Source organism: Pelecanus crispus, chromosome 2, assembly GCF_030463565.1.
Source record: "Pelecanus crispus isolate bPelCri1 chromosome 2, bPelCri1.pri, whole genome shotgun sequence".
Classification (NCBI taxonomy): domain Eukaryota; kingdom Metazoa; phylum Chordata; class Aves; order Pelecaniformes; family Pelecanidae; genus Pelecanus; species Pelecanus crispus.
This window is the reverse complement of record NC_134644.1, coordinates 128400648-128427961: the sequence shown is the minus strand read 5'-3', so window position 1 is coordinate 128427961 and position 27314 is coordinate 128400648. Positions and strand designations below refer to the sequence as shown.

General features: G+C 39.0%; 1 protein-coding gene across 1 annotated transcript in view; it reads right to left on the bottom strand.

The window, feature by feature from the left end:
- UBE2V2 (ubiquitin conjugating enzyme E2 V2) overlaps positions 1–24940 on the bottom strand; it is a 31309-nt gene extending 6369 nt beyond the window's left edge. The window contains exons 1-3 of the mRNA XM_075705112.1: positions 24918–24940; positions 5856–6001; positions 2529–2654 (exon numbers count right to left, since the gene is read on the bottom strand). Coding sequence (XP_075561227.1) covers positions 2529–2654; positions 5856–6001; positions 24918–24933 — 288 coding nt within the window. The 5' untranslated portion in view covers positions 24934–24940. The remainder of the gene's footprint in view (positions 1–2528; positions 2655–5855; positions 6002–24917) is intronic.
- Between the last annotated feature and the right edge of the window lie 2374 nt (positions 24941–27314).

The following is a 27314-nucleotide window of genomic DNA, read 5'->3' as shown; positions in this document are numbered from 1 at the left end:
CAAAACTCCTCTCAGAATAATCAAACCAAAAGTCAATAAACTTGTAACTGTCAGTATGGATAAATTATTACACACATGGACTTTTCATGCAAAGCATAAAGGGACTTGTAAGTCAAGAAGGTTGAGAACCACTGCCAAGAAGGCAGTTGGAGACTAGCTTCCTTAGCTCTAGCACACATCCATCTCCCCCTTCCACCATTCACACTCCAACTCAACAGAAATTATCACCCTCTAAAGTCACACTGGGGGCTCTACTTTTCCTCAGGAGTTAACTGGCACACACCTCCTGTAAAGTGTTCCTGAACAGCATTACAAATGTTTTGAGTAGTATGATAATACTGCCAGGACATACAATTTCAGCTGCTGTTTATCTCAGGTCTCTTTTCTGTAAGTCACCAACTTTTTCAACTTCAAGCAATGTGATCAAAAGCTGGCCACGTGTCAAAAAACAGGGTGCAGAAGGATGGATAGTAGAGCGTGTCTGAAGATGAAACCCTGTCATTCATTCAAAGAACGCAGCAAACCACTTATGATCTATGATGTGAAAGATGATCAGAAAGTGAGAGCGTGGCTTGGAAGAAACACAAAGGAACTAAAATAGGAAGCAGCAACGTGAACTGTTCCAGGGACACTGAAGGTGCCTCCAGTTTATCTGACACATTTGGCACAACTCTAGTAAGCACAACGGCAAAATAAGCTAAAATGCAAGATACCGGGACAATGGGCACATTAAAAATTACATAATAAATTAGTTTGGAATTCATTAGTTATGAAAACTGTTTTCATACTATCTAGTCCTATTTAAATCCATTAAAAAGTAAGTTATGCATTTGCATAGCAAATCCTTCATAAGATATAGTAGTTTATAGAACTGTTGGGGAAAAACTGGATTAAGGTTTTGTATAAGCTTATAAACTTATTAAAATCAAATTTTCCTCTAGCGATGACTGGATTTTAACAGAGTTTTTCAAACCACCAGGCGGATTTCCTGTCACAGTATTCACCCCATTCCTCAGCAAGCTGAGGTTGTGTACACTTCTCCAGACAAAAGCTCAAGCCAACTGACTTGGTAAACACGAGTCTTCAGGCTCTGCAGGGCTGAGATTCTGCTTCCAGAAACCAACACCTATACTCTCAGGCATGCACAGATGAAGCAACAAGGGCATACCTCTTTACTGATTCAGAATAATACACGTTACTAGGGAGAGGTATGAAAATAATATTATAAACATACCAAAAGCTCTGCTGCATTCCAGATTGGCAGCTTTTGCTAGTCACAACCTCTTAATAAACATACATACTTAGGCCACAAGCCACAGTTGTGATGAAGGGCAACAGCTGGTGTGTAGATAGCAATTTTGGTAAGATCTTCAGAGTAAAGTTGTTGGCTATGCAAGAAGTACTTTCAAATTAATTTTAGGTTATTTGTGAAGTGTATTGCTCTGGCTTTGGATGATCAAACAGTACACTATCCTACCACCTACAACAGCTCAAACGAACCCCTAAGAATCTCTCCCTCCTCTACAGCCATTGAGATACTTTAGCTTCACATTTCAGTACTGTTAATTACACAAATGCAAGTCCATCTTTTTTTTAAATCTTGCAAATTATTTAAAATCCAAAGATGCTCTCTGACTCGCCTCTAAGTATTACCTTAACCCAATTACTTTGCATTCACTAGAGACAAACGTACACGCAGACAAGTGTGATATGTTACTGTATTTCCTGCTGATATACATGTATACCACTGTAAATGCAAGACAGCTCACATCTCTCTCCACTGAGCAATGGGGTACCTCAGAGTTATTCACAGGACTAAAGTACCTAGTGAATAATGGAGTAACAAACTTGCTTGAGCTGCTGCCATTGCTCATGTACGTGAGCTCATCCCACCCTAAGTGTGGGATCAGTGAAAGTAATTTATTGCAAATTGATCTTTAAAATGGAAGTGATTACCATCTATATCAAAAGACCTTAAGACTGAAGCTCAGAATCACCTTGGATTTGAATAAGCCCGTGATAAAGAAAATAAGAGTTTAAATACATCAGTTCATTATAGGTGAGTTACTACATCCAGAGTGAGACTCATCAGGAATAACCTCCATTTTTAATTAATGGAAACATCAGACAAAGTTTTTAGTCCTCCTGTTACATGATGCATCTAATCCCCTTTTATAAGAGTATTACAAGGGAAACACCTACACATGGCTTAAACACTTATTTTTTTCCTGTTCAAAACTAAAATCTTCAGCTTCTTTTTAAAAGAAACAACTGTTTCTTTTAATACTATATAAATACTATAAATAATGCTCATCTCATTGATAAGCCACTAAGAACCACTAACATATTGTAAATACCTAAAGATTTGAAGTAGTAGGCAACCAAAATTTGATTTAAACCAAGTACTTATATTGTAAAATTTAAATATGAAAGCTATGTCCAACATGCACAGTCTTCACCTGGGTTTTTCACAGAAATAATTTATAGTAGAGATTAACAACATGGTTGATCTTACCATTTCAACTTACCATTCCATTGGAATTATTTATTCCATTCATATTAATTTTAGTTACAAATCTAACTGTAGGAGGTGCTTCTGGATATTTAGGTCCACACTCTACTTTCAGACTGTATATTCTGTTTTCATAGTTTGTCTAGAAAGCAAAAAGACAGACTAATGCATCTTACTGAAAGCTGAGTATTAATACAAAAAACCACCAAAGGCAAGAGGCATTAAGATGAAGAAATATGAAATAATTATAAACCTGTTAATATTAAGTACCAGTGGATGGTCTTGGATTACTGATTGATATTCCACTGTTTTGGTTATATTGATTACTTGATGAATATGTATAAATTACACTATTTACTGACTGTACCATATAAAAGTTTTAACAGAATACAGTTCTTTTTAATTCACATTTACTCTCATCCCTCCTACCCACGTGCATTCCCAAAACAACTTTGGCACAGTAGAGGCCCGAGAGAACATCAGTAATCTTTAGCAAAATTACCGCTTTCCCCCATAAAAGAAAAATCTAACACTGCAAAAAACTGGCAATGGGGAAAGACAAAGATGCCAATAACCCAACAGTTAAGACACAACCAAGAACAAGATGAAAACAGTATTTGCAAAAAACATATTAACACTCCAGAAGATATCTAAGACTTCCATAGCTGAGGATTGCTAGAGGTTTTATAAACTTTGGACAGTGAAGCTACAACTAGTTTGCAGAAGACATCACTCCAAAGTTACCATGGAACAGATCATTCTAAGTGAAAGTGTATTTTGAGAAAGTCCAATTGGAAATGAATATGGTTCTATCTGTTTTTAATCTTGTCAACTAGGCCATGCATAATAAAAAGCGTCAGTGGCTCTGCTGGTCACTGATGCACATGCCTCTGTGCTCCAAAAGGAAGATAAACCCAGTTTCTACACCTGTCCTTCCACTGGCACAACAGACACAGCTAACATGAACCCAAAGCAGTAACATCCCTCTGAACTTTCCAGAAGTACCATCTTTAAACTGTTCTGCATCAGCCAGCTGTCACTCCCTCCAAGTAGAAGTATCAACCACACAGTCAAGTTATCAAATGACAGTCCACTCTGTAGTCAATTAAAAGGCAGAGTGGAAATCCAACTACTGAAGCACCCTAACTGTGCCCTATAATTTTGAGAAGCCACAGAGACTGAGCAGCAAGTGGGTCAGAAATAAACAAGGCGAAGCAGGACATCCTTTCTTAGAAAAAAGGTTTTCTATTATTCTTTCCCATTAAAAAGCAAAAGGCCTAATAAAACTAATCTTGTCCTGCTACAGGTAACATAGCCGCTACCACAGCATGAAAACACAGTAAGAAAAATTCTCATTACTCACTTAGATAAAACAATTTACTTCCCCAGAGAGGGATGCTGTCAGATATAGTGGAAATAGTCCAAAATGTATACACACTGCTCACAATTCTGAAAAACCCTAAAAATGTCACTCATTCTCATTTCCTTATTCCGGTCCAGGTGGCTTCTCAATTTTGCTGTTTTTCAAGTCACTGTTTTACTGCAAGCCAAGCATCCCTGGCTAGCTCCCCAAAAAGCCTAAAACTCCCATTTTTTCAGGGTCAGAAAAAAATTTCCTTTAATCCAAAACAAGTCTGCCCTTCCCCCCTCCATGTTGGTTCACCCTTCAAATGAAGCAAGAGAAAAAACTGATAAGCAATTTTTGCACAGCTCTAGAGAAGCTACATATGCGAAGAAATTAATGATGTGGACAGTATCAGCAGCTTTCTCTGTGTTATGTCTAACTGCACTGTCTGTGTAACTCAACAAATTCCAAAAACACTCATCGTCTACAAACTCTGCAACTGGATAGGCAATTCTTCTCATCAAAGTACCACCACTGGCTTGGGAGCTGGTAGCTTTCACTTTCTACAGTCAGCATGTACTGCAAGTCATTCTATCAGCAAGACTGTCCCTGAAATGGCCTAAAATATTACTTGCATGTACTCTTTCATAAAGAAAATAAAATTACAGCAATATAAATTGACCAGAATTGAAAGTGCATCCCAGATTGGGTTTTTTATTTTTTTAAAACATATGGGCTCCTACATAATAACCACTCCCTTCAAAGATGTCTTAGGCATCTACCTTAGGCTGAACCAGAAACCAGTCACAGACAGTTCTGGAGGCTGGAGAGTCAGGGAGACACTACTTTAGTTAGCACCAATTTGCAAGTTCTTTTCAAAACCCATAAAACTACAAACTTTCTTCAAAATGTATTCAAACACTGTGATTCCACAGAAGCTAGTATCCAAAGCATACCGTCATTATGCTTGTATTTTAAATTGGTTCTCTCTCAAATGCATCCAAATCTTAGGAGCTCAGCACAATTATGCAGATGTTCGAAACAGTCTGCTGCAAGTTACAACTAACTCTGACTTCCAAAAGGAGCTTGAATTACACTGAATCTAACTCTGGAACTCTGTTACTCTGGAAGACATTATTTTTCACTGAAGCCAATTTCTGATCTCAGTTCTTGTCTTGGACAGTTCTTCCAATAAGCCCTGCAGCACTGAAGGACACACAAGATAGTAACCTCATGTTAGCAGTGAAAGACATATGCCAATTTACAGCTACTTGAAGTATACTCATTTAAAGTTCTCATTTACACAGTGATCTTTTGTATCATATTGTAACTCATGAGAAAGCGTGCACAAAAGTTATGCATCAAGTAAAGATGTGTCTACTCATATCTGGTGAGGCTGATACTCAGACACTAGAGCTGATTACTTCTCTTGCAGGTTTTATCAGTCTAGATGACATTCTACAGAACTTAAAAGGTCAGAAGGATTTGACCTTCATGTATATATTTTATCTTATTAGAGGTAATTAAAAACTGCTTGGTCTTTAGGCATGATTCAGCTGAACTGCATAAACTGCTATACTGAAAGACTTTGATAAAAGCTGTGAAAGTTGAAAATATATTGTCAGTTTGCTACAGAATTGAAATTACTAAGCACATATGATAAACTGTGAAAAGACAGTTACCCTATTTACTGTACTATCTCTGTACACTTATGTGCAGTAATGATGGAAATACAGACCGAGTATAATCCTAATTCAGTAATAAGTCTCAAATCACAACTGGCTTATACAGACAGCTGCAGAAACATGTACTAGGGGAAGCTAGACTGAAAACACTAACATGCCAGGAAGTGATGAATTCTAACATGAGTATACAGTGTTTCTACAACCTCATACATTAAATTTTACCTAATTCCTTTACACTGTAGAAAAGTAACCTTTTTTTGTATTTTGTATTGCCTACAAACTTAAGAAAAACATTTCAGTTCATCACACTTACCCTCGGTGGCCCAATAATCATTCCTGTCCACCTGGTGAGTGTCATATCTTCATCATCTTCAAGGCCCCAGCTTACTGTACCATCACCTACTCCTTTCTGCCCTTCTTCAAGTTCTTCCAACAAGCGAAAATTACGAGGTACTTTAACTAGAGAAAAGGGAAGAATGTAATTAATACTGCTCACATTAAGGAAAAGGTAAATACTTTCATAGCTTTTATATGTCATGTAGCAGCAACTGCTGAATATACTTGCAAAGCTAAACAAATATTTCCTGCGTGAATTTATTTAGCACTAAAATTGTTTTGAAGCAACTAACCACTTCACTGGAAGCTACTTACTACCAAGTGATAGCAATACAAAGTATAAAAGAGAAAAGAAGAGAGTTCTCTTTAGTCTGAGATGGCTTAATTCAGGTTCTCTTTCCCAAGCACGATACCGTTTAGAGACAGTACATTTCAAAATCAATTCACTGTCTGTCAAGTTCTACTCAACTAGAATCCACAAAAAATTGATACGGCAAATTGCCCCCAAAAATAATGCAACATTTAAACACACATTATCTTAATAAATGTAAACTGTAAGAGAAAGATTGAAACATTTTCACTTGATTTGATTTTGAAAAACCAAACACTTTAATATCTGAAAACAAATTAAAAAAATCAAGTCTTTTTTTAAGCTAGTGATTATTATTCCCACCTAACAGAGGAAAAAGAATAAGAAGCAAAGAAACACTGATTAAGTAGTTGAAGAGAGATAATGACATAGTCACAACAGAGTATGGAGATGTACTGCCTCTAAAGAGCCAAGTAATATTCACTTACTGAACTGTAATTACTGGATTTTGATTATTATACATGAAAACAGATAAGATACTGACAGGTGTTAAACAAGCGGATGTTTAATTGCTTTCCATCACAGAAGCTAAAATGGTATTTCAGCACTGATGCAGGGAGCAAAGCTAATTAACACTTGCGCATGCAATCATGGTATGCTTTTATTGTCAAACAAAATATGCACAATGATGTAGTAGCAATATTACAATACAATAAAGCTTCAATTTTCTTATAGCTACTTATAGCTATATATTTTTCCTTATAGCTACTTACAGCTATAGTGTTTTCCGTGATTTTTACTAGAGATCCTTTCTTGTACTGGAAGAATCCAGGTACTCTATAAAACTAAAACTCTAAGACTGGGTACGTACAAAGTTGTTAGCAAGGAATACATACTATACAAGTTTGAAAAAGATGGGGGTCAAAGAAAACTGGTTTTCGTATCAGTTAGTCGCTGGGGTTTCAGGTTTTACATTACCCTAGTCTGTATTCCAAGCAGTCCCTATGCAAAAAATTAAGACCAATAGTATACAATATGATTATTTAGTCAATACGTATATGTATGGACCACTGTAGATGAACATACCCTTCAGGGACTATTCAAATAGCTTATCTTGCATAACTATGGTTTCTCCTAAACTGTTTAAAACAATTTTTTTTTTTTTTTTTTTTAAATAACACAGACTAGAGTGAGGCTCCTAAAAATGCAGAAATGATTGTCTCCAAGTTCCCCAAATTCCCAGGAAAAAGCATTGAGAGTATAGTATCAGGACAGTACAAGGAAATTAAATCCCTCATGTGTGGCCTCACCTTCCTTCCTGCTTTGGTATTACCACTCATCTGAGCCCATAATAAGCTACTTCAGTTTGCTAACTGAGCAGAAAATTATACATTTTGGTTAGTCTCCTGGCAGCTTAACAAACCAGCCCAGCTCACAGAGAGATATGACAAGTACCAGCACGAAAGTGCAGCCATGGCAGCAAACACTCAGATAACCTAAAAAGAACACGTTTTAATGGAGCTGAACTACTCTAGAAGCTTATTTTCACAGATAAGAGTTCACACACGATTACCTGAAAGTACCAGCACAGTACATCAAGAAGCAGATAATTTTTCAGTACTTTAGCATAGATCCTTTTAAAAAGCTTCATTGAAATTCATTTGCCCATTCCTCTGGTCCCATCCTGACTTGTTATTAACATTAGATCTGTACATTTACATATCTAATTCAGACTGGGATCAGAACTGACAATCACACTTTTATCACATTATAGAGCACAAGGTTTTTACTTTTGCTCCAGATTCATACATGCTCTGGAACCGACTCTGCCAGCAAAAGGTTAGCATTAACCTTTAAAAAACAAACAAACCAACCCCCAAAACACAGCAGGATAAACTTCTACTAAACTTGTTTTGCACCACATGACTGAATAGCTTCCGATTGGTACGTGGAGTCTCAGACAAAAAAACCCCACAAACAAACCCCCATCCCCAAACCCCATGTACTTTAGCATCCCATCATTATCTTAGATTTCTCCAGCGGCTTAAATCCACCAATTCTCAGAATTCTTGCTCTGACCGCAGAACTTTGGGTTTATAGTTTACCTCTTTTAAAAGCACATAAAGACAGTAGCAAATAGGCTTTAAGTTTATTTCTGATCACCTGCTATCACTTTTCAGTGCAGCTGAGACGACCCAACTGCTCATTGCCAGAAGAGGTTCCATGCCTTCTCCCAAAACTCTATTGCTCTTGCACTAAACAGGCTCCTCTATTAGCCAAACTGGCACACTAGTTCAGCAAAAAGCTGGTTTTCCTTTAGGCAAAAATCAACTCCAACCAGTTAATCAACTGAATTGACTCAGGAAGAAAGAGTAGCAAATGCCAGAGCTGACTGCTGTGTCTTTCAGTGCCTTCCTTTGCGGGGTGGGGATGAGGGAGTTTTTTGTGGCAAAAAGCCATTGGACTGGCTCAATTGCATCATAAAATTGTACTCAACGCACAAAACCGTAGGAGGTGACAGTTACTAGAAAATAGCAACCCTTTATGACTAAATGTCCTGTGTTCATCACATTTTTTCCACTACGTTGTCTGTGCTAATTCGCCTAACTGCCCAAGGGGAGCAGTGAAGGACCTGGGAAACGTCCAGAACATCTCCAGAAAATAATTTAGATCTGCTCTGAAGAGACAAAAACATCTGACAGCAAGTGCCAAGCTCCCCAGACTAACACTCCTATCAGTGCTAGAACTAGGTAGCAAAACACTGCCCTGAAGTCAAAAATAAGAGTCAAAACACCTAGTGTTTAAAAAAAGAAAAAAAAAAACAAAACCCAAACCAAAAGCAAACAAAAAATGTTCCACACCATCCTATTGAGATCCTAACCCATCAAAAAACTCCCAGAAAAAAAAATGATGTTAATTCTCAACTAAAACTGGACCAAAGATATGTTCAAACAGGTTCCCTTTCAGAAAGTTACACAGTCCTACAACATTTGGGTTGGTGTCACCAGGAACGATTATATAAATAAGATAAAACCACTATTTCATAACAGCAGTTCTATATTTAAGGTACTTAGTTAGCTTCCACAGACATAATCTATTCCTTTATTTATGAGTTCACAGGAAATGCACAAGATCTTTCTTTTTATGCAATCCTATATTTAAGATTTGGACAACAAGCTCTCCCACCCTATTTCCAAAGAGATACCCTGATTTGTCAATTGACATCAGAGGGGGAGAGCAACAAGCTGTGCACATCTTCATTATGAATGTCTACTAGAGCTTTTTGCAAGAAAGCATTACCAGGTGACTATTTCCTAGCTTGCAAAAAAAAAAAAAAAACCAAAAAAAAACACCCCAACCGAAACCACCACCAAAAACACGCCCCACCAAACAAAAAAAGCCTCCACCAAAACACAAACCAAAAAAACCCACCAAACTGCTTCTGTGTCCCTGGCTTATATGATTAATTGTTGTGCTTTAACTCCAGTCGGCAACTAAGCACCACAGAGCTGCTTGCTCACCCTCCCCCCCGCCACATGGGATGGGGGAGAGAATCAGAAAAGAAGTAAAACCCGTGGCTTGAGATAAAGGCAATTTAATAGGACAGCAGAAGAAGAGAAAGTAGTAATAACAATGATAAAAGAATATACAAAGCAAGCGATGCACAATGCAATTGCTCACCACCCGCTGACCGATGCCCAGCCAGTCCCCAACCAGTGACCGCTGCTCCTCTGCCAACTCCCCCCAGTTTCTATACTGAGCCTGATGTCATATGGTATGGAATAGCCCTTTGGCCACTTTGGGTCAGCTGTCCTGGCTGTGCCCCCTCCCAGCTTCTTGTGCACCTGGCAGAGCATGGGAAGCTGAAAAGTCCTTGACTAGTATAAACACTCCTCAGCAACAACTAAAACATCAGTGTGTTATCAGCATTATTCTCACACTAAATCCAGAACACAGCACTATGCCAGCTACTAGGAGGAAAGTTAACTCTACCCCAGCTGAAATCAGGACATTAATGTTTTATCCTCAATACTTCAAACTTCATTTGAAGTCACTACTGAATGTTTTATTAGAAAACCACTGTTGATAGATCTCTGACAAGTGACACGGAATACTTTAAAAATTAACACAGTGAATAAAGAAAACCACCTTATCTTTATAATTACAGTCTTGGAAGCTACTAGCAAAATGAACTGGAATCAAATGCTAATGCTATCCTGAGCGTCCACTCATGCACTTGCACATACTATTGCACTCTACATGTTTGCTTTGGTCATGGTATAACCTTTACATAATAAATATCTATCTAGCTCAAAGAACAGAATAGGTGTACAAGATTGCACCTTCTTTCCAGTAAAACAACAGCAAGAACTTCTACCTAGAAGATCAAGTAATGATGGTCTGGATCTTTTGGAAATTAAGTTTGCTCCTAGTATGAAGTAAAAAATTCTTGTTGTTCTCACTATTTCACATATTCCAGAGGGCGCAATCTAAATTGTATGTTAATGGTGCATACATAACTCGCAGTTTTGTCTCTAATCCAGACAATACAATTCATCAGATATTTGCTAAAAGCTTTTAAATATTCCTTGACGGAATTTGAATAAGAATCAGTATTTCATTTATAGAATTTGGACAATGAAACAACATCCTTCTGTTCTAGTTTGCAGCTCATCAGCAATAGGAAGTTAGAGAAACCACCTCCATTCTTCAGCCGACTACCAGTCCTCAGGTGCACCTTCTGGAACAAGTAGTGACAACTGAAGAGAGAAATGCCTCTAGCCTTTCACTGCCATAGGCCTGCCAAATATTGTTCTCCCCAATTCCACTTGCTGATGGGACCACTAACTGGCTTCAGACAAGTGCAGACAGGTTGGTTTTACTCCCTGTAACAGACATCCCTCACCTAAACCATCTCACTACTAAGTGAAAGGGATTAAAGCAGTCATGCAATTTTACCACTGGCAGAGCTGTAGGATTGGTAAACTCCACTCAGTAGGCTGTGATTAACGGCTAGGTACAGCACTGCACACAGCACAGCTATTTGAAGCGATGGACTAAGGCTCTCCATATGAAAATATAGCTGGGCTCATCAAGATTAAAAAACAAAACAAAAGCAACCTCCCTCCCAACCTCTTTTTTGCTTATCTGCGAAGCTTACATCACTATGGATTTTACTGACAAATACCTCCTGACCACCCAAAACCACAGACAGGAACAGTCAAACAGTATTTACCAAGTTTTCACAGAGTGTTGAAGTAAATATATTTCACTTAAAAAACCCCAAACCAAACAAAAACAAACAAAAAAAGAAACCCCAACACCCATTCACGCTTACATATATCAATAGTTTTTAATTTAGAAGTTTAATCATGAAACTGGGCTACAGAAACTGGTACCCATTAGAAATCCGTGAAATTAACAATGAATTTGTACCTTGGAACAATGAGAAAAGAATAAAAGCAGAATCAGTAAATAAAGACTTAAATAAGCAGGAGGGTCTACTTTCATACATACGGAGGTACTTCAGACATCACGTTCTAAATCACCAAATGTATAGAAGCAAGAACTACACCATTGCACAGGACAAGTTAGAAAAGAAGTTACAGCTATGCTTTTACCCAGAATCTGCATAACCTGAAAAAACATCACCAGGGGTGGGGCTGCAGGAAGGAATGTTCAGTATCCTTTAGTAGGACCAACAACTTTCACTGGAGCAATAAAGGGGAATTGGATGGATGGACCTGCTCTTGCTAGTATGTCAAGACACAGTTCCACAGCTGGTAACGCCAGATCACCCACTAGAGTACAGAGATTTAATCAGCATCAAGACAGAACACATAATTGTACTTATATCAAATTTGACAGAGCACACTGGCCACGCTAGATCACATTTTGAAACAATTCACATGGGCACACTCCTGCAAATACAGTTGGGAGTCCAAGCTCCCTGCACATCAAATGATTCTTTGCCATGTAACAGGCAAGAGTGGGATAACGTGCATGCCACTCTTCTCCCTGCCACTTATAAAAAGCAGCCATAACCCTAATTTCTCATAGATCGTCTCAGAGCCTAAAGTGTGAGGTTTTCTGTTATATCCAAACCTATTTTTTATAATAATTGTCTATTACAATAACCATACCAACATTCAGTTTCTCTTAAAATCTGCCTTACCTCTTGGCTTCAATCACTCCTGAAAGTTACATTCGTACCAGGAGCCTTTTACCACAGTTATACCAGCACACTCCATATTGCCAGCACACTCCCCAACATGGCTATAAAAACAAATCTTAATATGGACCCAAGAACAAGTTATATCAGTAAATTATACATTAAACACGGCTAGGTTACTGTCAGGGATGCTATTCTTCCTGATTGAGATAGCTATGTCAGGAAAAGTATGTAGTATAAACAATTTTGAATGTATGAGTTATCTTTTCCCCACTGACTTCCAGCTAACGGAAACTGAAAAAAATACATATAGCTTGGTAACAAGAAGAAAAACTCCTAAACTCCATTCAACAACTTCATGCTTTCAGAAAAATAAGTATTTTTCTAATGACAGGGAAAGGGGGAGGGATATCAGCCTTGCAAATTCTAAGCCATAATACAATTTCTCCTGGGGCAGGGAGGGGAAGAAATAAAAAATTCTCAAGAGAAACACATAGAAAATAACAGGTTCCTTTTAGCCTGAACAATTCAGAAGTCATCTTGCTCTGGACAAAATAAAGCAAGAAACTGAAATACTGTACTAACAACACCATGCCACACACCCACAAAAAGTACATAAAACAACCAAAGCCTTAAATAGGCCCTGAAATGGGCAAAACACAAAAAAAAGAGAGCAAAAAGGGCTAGGGCATGTGAAATGCTAACACATTCTATTCTGGTTGCAAAAAATATTTGTGTGGAATAAAGTTTTTGGAAGACACTCTTCTCTGAAAAATATCTTTTAAAAACATGATCTATATTTTCATTTGCCAGTTACCCTTTACTTTTGCCTAGTAAAATATTCTGTGAATACACACATACAAAAATGGCTGATGTACTATCAGGAACCTACTATCAAGAAGTATTACCAGGTTTACTGTAATTACATTGTTTATTATCTGAGGTTGATCACAGCTACCTGGCTCCAAAAACCAGAAGTATTTCTAGTAACTTGCCTATTAACAAAGTTGGACTTCGTAGAGTTTTGTCTACAAAAGAACTCCATTGCCACCATTAGTAGTGGAATGCAGCAATTCAATAGTGAACATTTTTTTTTGTTTTAAATCAAGAATGTTACTACACACACAGCAAAAGCACTGTTTCCAATAACCAAGAAAACAACATCATTCTTGTTCAAGGCAAATAGACATTTTCAGTGAAAAGCAATACATTTTTTCCCAGTAACTACAAAGGCATCCAGTTGCCGCTGCAGAACTTAAATCTGTGAATCAACCCAACCATGCACTACCAAATGTACAGCAAGCCTACACTGAGAAAACTGTACCTTCATTAACAGAAATATCAAGATGTATCAAACCCATTTAATTGAAACTTCTGCTTTCTTAGAATTACGGGTACATCTGACTTCTTTGAACTGCTTTCCAACCAAGTTTTGACGTACTTCAGTAAAATTCAAATTCATAATTCTGTACATCAGTAGTACTCATAAAGCTACATTTACTATACACTATTTTTCTCTACTTTGCTTCAGCAAATACATCCTAAAGCAATGAAATTCGGGCAATAGAACATGCTGCATTAACAGTTTTGGGTTTAAATTGGGAAAGTACTATGTTAACTTCAATGGTGGAATGAAGGTATTTTGCAGCAATACGTGGCCCACACACATTGATCAGGATGGTGAATAAGGTACCAAGCAATTCTAGCATGTGTGGACACAACATCCATATAATTAGAGCATATATTTGCCACAGGAACATTCAAATCACCACCGATTTTGTCACATAAAACCAAATAGATGCATTTCGATCAATGATAACAGAATACAGATGGACTTTACTTAAAGCCACTCTGTATAGATAGATGGCATAAAAAGACAACAGGTAACAGAGACGCCAGAGCACTCTGTGCTTCCAAAATTAATCATGGGCAACCCCTCAGAAACAACAGTGATCTTGAATGCCTTCTTCTCCATTTTGCTAGTGTCTAAAGTATACATTGTGTCAGATCAATTGAACAGTGTCTTGACATTACTGTCCACAACTGGCAAAGCTGTAAGCAACAGCGGTTTACATCTGCAGACTCATGAAGACTAACCTAACTAAGCTCACCTGTGGAATATTTCTAGGAATAGAAGTTCAAGAAGAAAAACAACTCTGACACTATCAGGTAAAAATCCATTTCCATGCAAAATGAAATTATTAATCCTAAAAGAAATAAACAAACAAACAAACCAAGATGACTAACTTGAGGTATTAATAAGAGAAGAGTAGCAGGTAAGTTTTCACAGCTCAAGTAAACAGATGTACATCAATGAACACGTATAGAGAAAATGGCCATTTATTCAACGTGTTCAATGTTTATCGTAATTTAGAGCCAGTTTTGCTACAATCCTAAACATCAGAAAACTGCCATCCCGCAAGAATTAAAGAAATCACCTGTACTCAACAGAGCTGGTAAGAACTGAATGGGCTATTCTGCTTCTTTGCAGGACTAAAATGTTTTAAATATATATATTTTTATATAAAACATGATACATTTCACTATGTAGGAGCTCTGTAACTGGTTAACTTCTTTTGCCTTGTACAATATTTAAAATTAAAAATAAAATTGAAAGTACACAGGTTGGAAGACGTGAAGGAGGAGGTGCAATTCTAGGAATTATATTGAAGTTAAAGTATACATTTCATCAGTGTTTGGGGTTTGTTTTTTGCTTATGAAGATACGTTACTTGCCAAGGAACATTTCCAAGCAGGAGCCAAGAAACAGTCACAGGAGTGTGAAAGTTATGAACCTTCATCTTAAAACCTACCTTTTGGTTAAAGCTAACTAAAGTAATATTCCTTTTCAGAATTACATTGCTGATAATTCCTATTTATTTCATTTAAGTGAAATCTTACATTTGTTGGCATCTTAACAGACACAGTTCAGAACTAAAGTTAGGCTGCATGAAAACAGCTTCCATAGAATTTCCTTTATATTTGAGTCTAGCCACAGCCATAAACATTCTGTATATAGCTTATATTAAGAAGGCAGCTAATGAGAAACTATGTTAATACAGCAGAAGCCTCGGTCATTTATTGCAACCCAGCATGCACATTTTGGCTGAGGGGAAAAGGTCTGGAGGTGTATAGGGGTATTTTTAGGGTAGAGCACAAACACTAGTGTTTAAAAAACCAGTAATTTCATTGAAGACAGACCATAGATTTACAGAAGCAGATTTTTCCCCTTACTTCCAATTTCATTATGCATATGCATAACATTAAGACAATTATTAAGCAATTATATTATTAATTATATTAAGCAATAATAATTGAAAAAGATAAATTTAAAAACAGATTGATATTTGCATGTTGACCTGTTTTTTCAGTAGTAGTTCTAGTTGCACTGTGTTAAAATTTGCATATAGAGCAACTTAAGTTGCTCTATCTCACACTTTAGGTTCAGCTGCCAAATACAGTACAACAGGTCTTCAAAGAAAAACAGAACTTACTTTATACTTGCACGCTTAGGGGCAGGCAGACTACTAACTCGGAAAGGAAAAGCCATCTACTGCCTGTCAGCTCCCACTTTCAAGGCTGAGCCCACCTCAGAAGCATTAGGTGGTATTCAGTTCTCTCATTTACTTTTCACATACATCTTACCAGCTGGACTCACAAAATAGAGAATGCAATATATAGTGATGGCCAGCCTCACAAGGAAGAAGAAGTGGTAATACCAGTTTGCCTTACAAGGCCCCAGCTTACATTTAATTTAAAAAAAAAAAAAGTATTTAGACACCAGAAAAATCATAAAGCTTTCAATATATGAACAATATTAAAGTTTATTTTTTGGGGGGGGGGGGGTGGGTGGGAAGAAATTAATTTCTACAGATCTAGGCATTAGTAGTTAGGATGTCATAAACACATATCTGATTTACAAACACGTTAAAATGGCTTAAACCACAAACCTTGATGCTGGAGTAAGAGATCTCAGCTTATCAAAACTGCAAAAGCGACATCAGTTTATTCAATGCATTTCAGTTTCTGATGGTATCACAGTAAGAATGACGAGACCTTAAACTTGACTTCTCCACCAGAGTGAGCATTCCAAATGTATAACTTCATAGGAAAAAGTTTGTGCAATTCTGGGTTTTATTGATTATGTTTTTAAGTGTGAGAAGTTACTAGCAGAACAAATAGCTCCATTATCAAGGCATCTTCACCTAAGAAGTCCTCCCTTCTTTTCTCTTATCCTGCCTCTAACGTAACCAGAAGGAAGTGAGCTAACTGCTCCTAGTAATTTTGAGTTCTACCAATTCTATTCCATAACTCATCGGATTATTTAGTGAACTGAAGGCAGCCTTGTCGACAGGACTCTTCCTGTGATGGTCAATGTCCTCCAGGAAAATATTATAGCTCTTTAGTTTTCATTCACTTCTAACCATGCTCATGGCCACTCCTCTCTCCCTCCTTCCCTGCTCCCCACTGTCACCCTTCCCCCTTACTCACCTTTCTCAGAAGAGCAGCAGACAGGGAGAGGTGGCTGCCATTAACTACCTGATTCATCAGAGCTGCTCCGCCCTCTGACCAGCATCCATGGAGAAGACATTTCTCACAAATCCTGGCAAGTTTTTTTTCCATTCTGCACCATCTCTCCTTATCAAGGTTCATGTCTCGCTGGAAACGTCCATTCCCCATCCCCTGCAGTCCAACTAACTTCTAAATGCCCTCTTCCCTCGCCTGATTTTTTACGTAGCAACAATACCCTAAACATCCTAAAGTTGTACAAGGTACAACAGTGAAGAAGTGTATGAGCCATCATATGTACGTCAGTGAGCAGAAGCACACAGAGTAGCTAAGACTGGATATGTGCACACACAGAATACAGTCCAGATCTGAGAGAAACTCCAACTGGACTCAACTTTGTTAGCAAGGATGCAACAACAGTTACAGTTTGTTTCAGTCTATCTTTGTGTTTTCATGCAAATACAATCATCTTGAGTACAGCTGCTGGCATGGAATTACTCATGATGCTCGTATAAATTGCACTAATGAAGAAACTTGCTCTGCTACAGATACAAATGTTAAGACTACAAAACAGCAAAGGCATAAGCAAGCTCTTAGTAAAAAAAAAAAAACAAAACTTGAAAAGCTCCCACACAAGTTCTAAATAATTAAAATACCTCATCCAAAAAACCCTCAAAAAATATTTATCACGCCAATAGAAAACTACAGTATAAAAACCACTAAACAAGATTGCAGTCCTAAAAGAAAATGGGTGTAAATTGCTTAAAACTAATTTTACAAATTTGCACCAATATTAATGGCATAAATTTATCAGTCTATATTATATCTAAGTGCAAGTTTTTTGTTATAAACAAGACCGTTGTTAACTCAAGAGTTTAGTTAGGTCAGACACTGCATGTCCAGCTGTGCCTAATGTTAAAAAAAACCCCAAACATACAGGAATTAAACAGTTAAGTCACTAAATAGCTCATCAATGGATATCCAAGCTGTTTTGGTGAAGGGGGGAAATGCATAGGCTGACTATGGTTTAAAAGTTAACCCTTTACAGGCAATCACTGAATGAAACACAGATGAGATATTAAATGGTTCAACTATCTTCCCATATGTTTTAGTATATGAAGTGATAGATTATGAAAAATGACACATTGTGATGCTTATCAGATTCAGAATTTTATTACTATTTCAATTTTGTACAAAAAGATGTAAGGCAGGAAGCCAGTAAAGAGGGTTTAGAAAAGATACCCATCGCTTCAAAAACCAGCAGCAACATTAATTGTGATTTAATAGTCTAAGGAATCAAGATTTTATCAGACAAATAAATCTTCCCAATTTCTCTCCTCAGAAGCTAAAAAAACCCCTTGTTTAGTACAAATTAACCCCACTATTAAAAGCAAAGCTATATAAAGGCATGAAAGGCTAAAGGAAAGATATAAAGGCAGATAGGCTCAATTTTTGAAAGTTTCATTTTAAACCTGAGATTGTGTTGGCAGAGAGGAAAAAGGATTTCAAATACATACTTTTTAAGCTATCTTTTAAAGTACGATGACATAAAAAAAAATTGTTTCAGATAAAGGGACAGAAAAAGTGGGAGACTAGAGGAACCCAGCAAAGGCCAGTATGTCTTGTCACAAAATGGCTTTCACAGGGTCTGCTTTAATAGTAAGAATACAATGTGTGACCCAGATAAACAAGAGTAGCATCAAGGATTTAGTTTAGCAAAGCTGTAAAGCTGTCTAAAACAGGTTACAAGTCATTGATTAGCAAACAGTTGTTCCAAGACTTGCATGAAGGTCCTTTCCAACATGACTCAGCACCCACCCACAGTCCAAAACATAAAGATCCTTTATCGATGTAAAACAAATGTGATCCATTGTTATTCTTTCAGTTATACATATAAGCATACACTTATGCATATAATCAAAGGTACCAATCACCATATATTTAGTAACAAGAACTGCCATTATTTTCCTGCATTATTTTTGTGACAGTGATATTTCAGCCTGCTATTTTCTATATGCCATATCTCAAGAGTTCAAATTATTTAATATTTACATGATCATATATTCCACTTCAGTGAGAAGAAAGAAAGCTTACAATTCCTGCCTTAAAAAAGTTCTAAGTTATATGAATAAAACTGGACACCTTACTAAGACTATACTGGTATCCTGAGTAAAGGACACTAATTTTATACGTATTGAGAAAAATGTTTTTGATTTACTCAAGCAAATTTCAAATGCACTTAACTATACAGTTATGAATAGTCAAAAATGCAATGAAGTGATTTTTTCTTTGTACAGTTTAAATATGTCTAATGCAACAATTTTTTAAAAAGGGGATACTGAGTCCATCTAGATGTTAGAAATAATTTTTCTGACTTTTTTTTAATCTAGTTGAAGCTTCTGATCCTTCTGAAATAAAGGATTAATTTAGAGCTCTGAAGTTCTAAGTGTTGAAGGTTCCATTTGTTCCAAAATGCTAACTAGAAATGACTTAGTCACGTATTTAAAGCACCACACATTTTTGAAAGGCTATAAAACAGAAGCTCATGTTATTCAGAACCAGTTTGACAGCTTCACAATCATAAGTTTTTGCACTGATGTAGAGATTTTATTCCAAATATTGTTTGAATTATATCTCATTAGTGTCTTCCAAATGACAAATACAAAGAAAAACACTCTTTTGGGCAGGATAGCATATAGCAACCCCCTTCTGAGTACAGCTTAAATAAAGACTATTTTGAACGCTTTCCCAATAGCACCTTCTTGTCTTTCCACAACCCATGCTGAGGTTCCCACAGGCTAGTTGAGACAGCAAGGCAACAAAACCTAAGTGACATGAGCAGCTGAAGCTGATCTAGTACTTTACACCAAGTTTTGGTCAGGATGAAGTACAAGCTATAGTCTAGGGAAAAGCATGTAAGAATAGGGAGAGACTGAAGGGTCTGTCAACAAAATGAGGCTCAACAGTTTCACAGCATGTACTCAACCCTGCCTTTGGAAAAATCTTCCATAAGGCAAAACACAAACAATAATGTATGTAATTCAACTCCACCAACTACTCATAAGATCTGGAAATCTAATTCTCACATATGATAAGCCTTCTCATCCGTGCTTAGATTTATAGTATGGACCATCTGCCTCCAACTGCTGAAAGGCATATCTTCCTGAAACTGCGTGCGTTGTATCTTCATCCAGGCTAAATTTTTCCAGGATTGTACAGAATAGTTTAGATAATGGGCTTCAATACTATGCCCAATAACATCCTTGAATTTCAAACAAACTCTTAAACAAATAAAAGATTACAAAGTAGGCCATGCTTTTATATTGGAAGTGTTTAGCCTGTGAGCATACTCTTACACAGCTGTTGTGGCAGGAAGACATAAGTTGGGGCTTGTATTTAAACACAGAGTTGTAAAACACCAGCAACAAAGACAGGAAAATGGTACGGGCAAAGCTCCGAGAAGACATAGAGTACCTTGCCTATATATGCCACAAAGTTGGAAAGAACTGATGGTCTATATATAGTTTAAAAGTCATTTGTAAGCTAGATTGTTCTCAACCGAGCTGAAGCACATCTAAATTATTTGCGGCTTGCCAAGATGTTTTTAAGCAGGCAGAACAATCACAGTTGCAATTCCTTGTGCATAGGACAGGATGGAAAAATGCCCCACACAGAGTGCTTGCTGCCTCACAGAATACAGTATTTTACTTCTTTTGTTTTGTCTGATTACTTGCAGCTTCAACAAGTCTGTGCTTACAGAGCTAACATTATAAATACACAGAACAAACTTCAAGGACTGTAAAATTCTAAGCAGCTTTTAAACTGACTTCTTGGACAGACTCTGGATGAGCAAACAATGTGATGGAGGCATAACAGAGAAAAGGGGAGGGAGTAATACAACCTTGAAGGTAAAACATACTAGACAAAAACCAGACAACTGTTTCCTCCAGAAGGAAAAAAAGAGGGAGGAAATGGGCATCCAACAGGTCAGAGGAAAAGAGAAGCCTACCTGTGCCAAGTTTAACACACAAATTTTCTAGATGCAAAGCTTACATACTACCATCTCCTATACGCAAAAAATAGTCTTTAAAACATTACTTCTACATCCCACTTATGAATAAATTCCTTTATTACTCCTCTGAATGGCTCTTAATATCTAGGAGTCACACACAGGGTATGGTGATCCATCAATCTCTATCCCATTAAGCACAGAACAGACAGACATCAGCTTGATTTGGAATGGAGAAGAGTTGCAAAGGATTTAAGGGAAAGTATTACAAAACCCTATCTCACATTATGGAATCTTTTTCAGTGGAGGATTTTAGGGAAAAAAGGCTTTAAAACAAAAACAACACCACCAACGAAAACCCCAATCACCAGGAAAGATACAGTCAGTCCTCACTTTACAAGTCAGGGAGTTAGACTGAATGCACTCAAGACCACTTCCAGCCCTTCATTTTTAATATCAGCTTCCTTAAAGCTGCAGTGATGCACATGTAGAACCGCTTTCACTACCACTGAATGTTTGCAAATAGAACTAAAAACCAAAGTTAAGAAAACAAGGCACTGACATTGAGCGCTGTGCCATTTCTATTCAAAGAATCAATCATATCTAAATTCAAAGGGAAAGATATTTTTGCATGGACAACATAAGTCACACAAAGAAGCCGATTCATCCTTAAAGATTAGAATATCTGGAAATGAGAAGTACGGACTTTACAGAAAAAATACTTCTTTGGGATCTAGCTGGGCTCCTTCAAAGACATTAAGCACACTTTCATAAAAGGTTGCTTGTGACTACATACTAGAAGTAAATCTGCAATCTCACATATAATTGCTGACTGTAGATCAGTTGATTTCCTGCCCCCCCACCCCGAGTGCAAAGTTTCAGCAAACCAAGGGGAATTTTCATTAACTTAGCCATATTCACCCTCCCCCAAGCTACTGAAGCCCTCAGTTGAAGAGGAAGGAGACAAAAGCCTTTAGCAGCCCATAGTTAGAACACAGTATTAGACACTGCTGCCTTAATTCTCAGATTTTCACACATAAGTTCCAATCACTTAGTGACATGATCACTGCTTTTAGGAAATATTCACATTTTAGAGAGATCTAGCTACATGTAAGGTAACCTTAAATAAACCCCAAATTATGGAAATGCAGAAATTAACTCCTCACTTAACTCCTTTTAATGATGTTATTGATTGGTTTCTTTTTCTCAAGTTACATAAGAAATTTTAAATGGCATGCTTTGGTAAATTATTTCTTTTATCCTGAAACTATGTTTAATTACATCTTCTGCTCTGTATTTTCAAAGAGATTAATAGAATGAGTCTCCAGCTAACAAATATGAAATTTGCATCAACAATAGCTGTCCTCTTCTTTAAAAAATTGACTTGTTTTTCCCCAGACCTCCAGCAGTACCCACACAAACAACCTGGGTCCAGCTTCAAGCAGAAGGAGTTGCAGCATCAGAAGATTAATCAAACTGCAGCTTATGAATGTCCATTTCTAGCACATCCAATACCTAACATGCAAAATTAGTCAATATAGGTGATTTTAGAAAGCAAGATACTTGTTCAACAACAACATAACACTGACATACAGTTTCTTTAGCACACATTAAAGAACAGCTATTTTCAAACTAAATTACCTGTTGTTAAAGGCATGTAATTTTTTACGTGATTGTTCAAAGAACTAGTGGGCCCAGGAAAGGAGTTTCTGGGATAAAACTAAGACAGTTGACCTGAGTAAAAGTTTTGCTGTTGACTTCCTTTGGGCTATAATTTCATTCCTGGACTTCATGCAACCAAAACATTCATTTTTTCTGAAATAAATAATGATTAAGTTGAACTTCATAGCAAGAGCAGATTAAATTCACAGAGCTAGGTAGAGTTACATCTTATGTCTATACCAAATCATTCCCTCCACTCCTCCACAAATGAGTGTAACACAGCTTCCTGGCAAGAGCAGTTCTTCTGGGTGAAGTCTTAAAAATCTAAATTTCTGCATACTATGTGGAAAGAACAAAACAAACACACACTCCCTACTACAAATCTATGCATATACCAATAAAAAGCCAACAGTATTTTCTCCACAGGAATAAGTATTTTGCTTTAGAAGCCCTGATTAATTTTCCCGGCAGTTCTGTTGATGATTCTTTCTGCTCGCTTCATTTTGCCAGAATGATTTCACTTCTTGACCAATGCATACATGCAGTACTAGCACTTTACACTGTTTGGACCAGATACATGAATGAAGAGTTTTCTACATCTCCCACTTTTTTTTGAACTTTACATGTGGCTATATTTCTGAGGCAAGAATAACTGTACTGAGTAAGTGCATATAGGAGATTTTAAAATATCCCATGTAAGACTGTGAAGAGCATTTATAGCAGTAAAACTAAGAAAGTTTGGTAAAAAAAAAAATTTCTTCTTATATAGTTGAATGTTCTGTAGGAAGAAAATAGCTTTTTTTACTACACAAATTTTTAGTAGTTGATATTCTACAGTAGCCAGACTGAATGGACTGTGATGCCAGACGCCAATACTCAATACACATGAGCTAAACCAACTTTACTTCCTGTGCATTACAGGAAATCCCAGGCCACAGTCCAGACGTAAGCTGAAGTCTTTGGGAGTTGCTGCATAATAAAACTAATAATAAAATCCTTTTAAGCTTAGACACCAGGAAGTAAGTCAATAAATTTTAACAAAATAAAATACAGTAATCCACAGCCAAGTAAACACTTAAGTTTCTCTAATATTTCCATTCTAGCTCAGTGTATCATAAGCAATAATGTACCTTTTTGGACTACTCTTTCACAGAGTTGCAAGAGCTGCTCTATGCCCCAATTTGTTGTAACCTTTCCAAATTCTACTCTGTAAATGCCACATCCCCCAAAGTCACACTACCAAGTGGAGAGGACTCCCCTACCCCAAAAAATCTGCCCAAGCTCTCCTCACAGAATCAGCAGTAAGGTACCAAGACCAGTTTCAATACACAGAAGTTTCTTCTGATTCATTACACTCCCGATCCCTCAATGATCCAGTGGATTGGGAGCAGAAATAAATTAGTGGCCAACTCTGTCAATCCCACTTATAAAGTCTCAGGGGTGACAGAAGGGGAAATGAGGGCCTGAAGACTTCAGCTTTACGTACTGGGGAAAGTTCTTTTTGTATTTCAAGCCTCTCATGAAATGAAACTGAGACAGCATATATTGTGCTGCTTAAACTTCTGCATTTAGTACTTGAAGGAATATTCTTGTCCCTTTCTTTGCCACCACCTTCCACAATATTCTGCCATGCAAATGCTCAGCACATGCTATACTGGTTACTGAGATGGGATTCCTGGGATGACTTGCAGCTCTTTGCCCTTCCATTTGCCTGTGAGAGAGACCCTTTGGCTCCAATGGCTGTCTAGTGAAAGACAGCAAGATGCTTCCCTCCTCTTCCCTACTGCTCCAGGCACCACCAAACCGAAGTCCCTTTGTCCCAAAACACAACACAGCCCTGACCCCTTTTCCCCTGCATCAAGAGGGGAAAGAGACAATCCTTTGTTTTAGATACTACTATATCATGACTCCTATACTCACCAGGTGGTACAAGCCTTCGGTACAAATCTTTTTCCTCCAGCATTTTTACCAGGCTAGTGACATCTCCTCCCTTCCCTATACGCACACGCATCTATCCATTCCCGTCTGTCAGCAGACAAAGTCCCCTCTTCTCCAGCACCCCACTACGTTCATTACAGAAACCGGAGCCCCTTCTCCCACCATTCACCCCTTAGGCCAGGCTCTCACAGGGGTGTCGCTGCCCTACAGACGGAAGGGATCGTGCCTGGAGCATAACCTGGCCCGGCGCCCCTGTAGCTTCCCTCTTCCCCCGGTCAGGAGACACCTCCTCCCCCCTCCGGTCGTTCCCGTCAGAGGCGGCCCGCCGCGCCCCCCGCTCCCCGAGAAAGGAGACCCCTCCGGCCCTTGCGGGGCGCCTCTCCAGCACGAGCCCAAGGCCCCGCTTTCCCACCCCGGCCCACCGAGCCCCCCTCACCGACCTGTGGATCCGGCCATCTTGTCCAAACCCCCCCCCACCGGTCCGGGCCTCACTTCCGCTTGACGCAGCGCGTCACTTCCCGCAAGGCAACCGCAGCTCTGAAGCGCGGAGGCGCGCGCGGGAAAGGCGCGGGGCGGGGGAGCGCGCGAGCGGCGGGGGGCGGGGCAAAGGGGAGGTGGGCGGGGTCCGGGCGGCACCGGTAGCCCAGGCACCGGTAGCCGAGGCACCGCCGGCGGGAGTCCCGGCTGCCCCGCTGCGATGGCCCCCCCAAGCCCGGAGCTCCCGGGCCGCCCCCGGGGGCCAACGCCGAGCTCCGCCGCCGGCAGCACCGTGCGCATCCTACACGGCGAGCACAGCCGGCAGCGCGTCTCGGTCTTGCCGGCAGATACGAAAAAGCAGCTGCCCTCGCAGCAAGCCACCAAAATGACCCGAGGGCTGGAGCACCTCTCCTACGAGGCCAGGCTGAGGGAGGTGGGGTTGTTCAGCCTGGAGAAGAGAAGGCTGCGAGGAGACCTTATTGCGGCCTTTCAGTACTTAAAGGGGGCCTACAGGAAAGACGGGGAGAATCTTTTTAGCAAGGCCTGTTGTGACAGGACAAGGAATAATGGATTGCAACTAAAGAAGAATAGATTTAAACCAGACATAAGAAAGACTTTTTTTTTTTTTTTAAATGAGGGTGGTGAAGCACTGGAACAGGTTGCCCAGAGAGGTGGTAGAGGCCCCATCCCTGGCAACATTGAAGGTCAGGTTGGACAGGGCTCTGAGCAACCTGATCTGGTTAAAGCTGTCCCTGCTCACTGCAGGGGGGTTGGGCTAGATGGCCTCTAAAGGTCCCTTCCAACCCAAAGCATTCCATGATTCTACAAAGCCGGTGGGGCACAGCCCAGCCCGTGAGGGGCAGCAGGCTCGGTAACGGCAGGCTCTGAGCACACCCTACCAGTGTTCACACGGATGCACGGGAAATGCTCACCGGAGCCACCCGAAGGTGTCGGGAGGGCGAGGGTGCCCAAAACCAGGTGGGGTTTGACACCGGTGCTGAGGGCTGTGGAAGGAGGCGGGCAGGGACCACTGCGGCAGTGCCCACAGGATTGCTCCAGCCAGGACCCTGGCACAGCCCGAGCAGCGGCTTTGCACAAAGCGGCTGTCCCACACATGCCACATCCACCAGCGACAACAGCCGCGTGCTCTTCTTAACGTCCTGTCCTATTTTAGAAATATGCTTAATTCTTCACTTCACAGTTTCTATATAGAGAGTATGACACTAATTCACAGATTCTTCTGTTAAGAGATCAAAATGCAAGGGTGCAAAACACTTTTCCTCCAGCAAGCCTGAAACACCTTCTCCAGCAAGGAGTCGCTACCATCCTTGCATGTACACCAGCCTGCCTGCCTTCATTTTTCCTTTGCCAGCTCATTACAGATCAAAGACTGCAGTTGCTATCTCTGCACACATAAAGAAAACCATAAATCTACCACGGCTTTTAGTACTTCCATTGATTTCTATTTCCTTTTATAAAATTAACTCGTTTTGACCAGATTTCTGTAACAGGAATAAGCAGGAGTTCCCATATTAACACAAACAGAATTGGAAGTAAGCTTTTTGAGTACAGTGGAACTATTTTTTAAACTGCATTTTAGTGATCTGTGAAGCTTTCTGTTGTCACAAGTTGATCGTAGGTATTATCTTCTGTAGCCTGTTTCAGTATTTCTTCTTAGTGGAAACAGTAAGGATACCGAGAAAAAAAAAGTCACAATATTTAACGATTTTTCTCCTCTAACTATTATAACATCGCTGGAGAAAATATTGTGGCCTCAAACAGAAGGAAACGCCACACACATTGTCCCTCTTTTCCTATTCTTTGTGATCAAGAGCCAGAAAGGGGCACTACGGCCACCCAAAGCCTACGTGCTTATTTTTTCAGAAGGATTCATCTGGGTTTTTTAGGTGATCCTCTGCTAACGATAATAGTACATCAGTGTATCTTCTGAGATGTGATACAAACCACAGCCGACTGGTATTCTGTGAGTCTCTGAAGGCAGACTCCACAGTCCATCCATGTCTACGCCCACCCACTAGATGCAAGTCCCATCTTATGGTTAACAGCAACAATTATTACAATACTAATTGCAACCAGAGAAAATAAAGATAAAACAGGGGCCAAAAGGGAAAAAAAGCATAAGGCCGCTGGCCTAGGCAAGGAACCCCACGCTGAATGGCTCTTAACAGCTACTTTGTTTCACTCTTCTGATGTGGGAAATTTACTGGGATAAAATGTATTTTTTTGCAGCATTGAACTTGAGGAAAAACACCTGACAACTAGAAGCTGAACAAATTCAAAGGTGCAAGTTCCTTTTCTTCCAAACTATCAAGAGTTTACACAGAGTAATAAAGTCACCT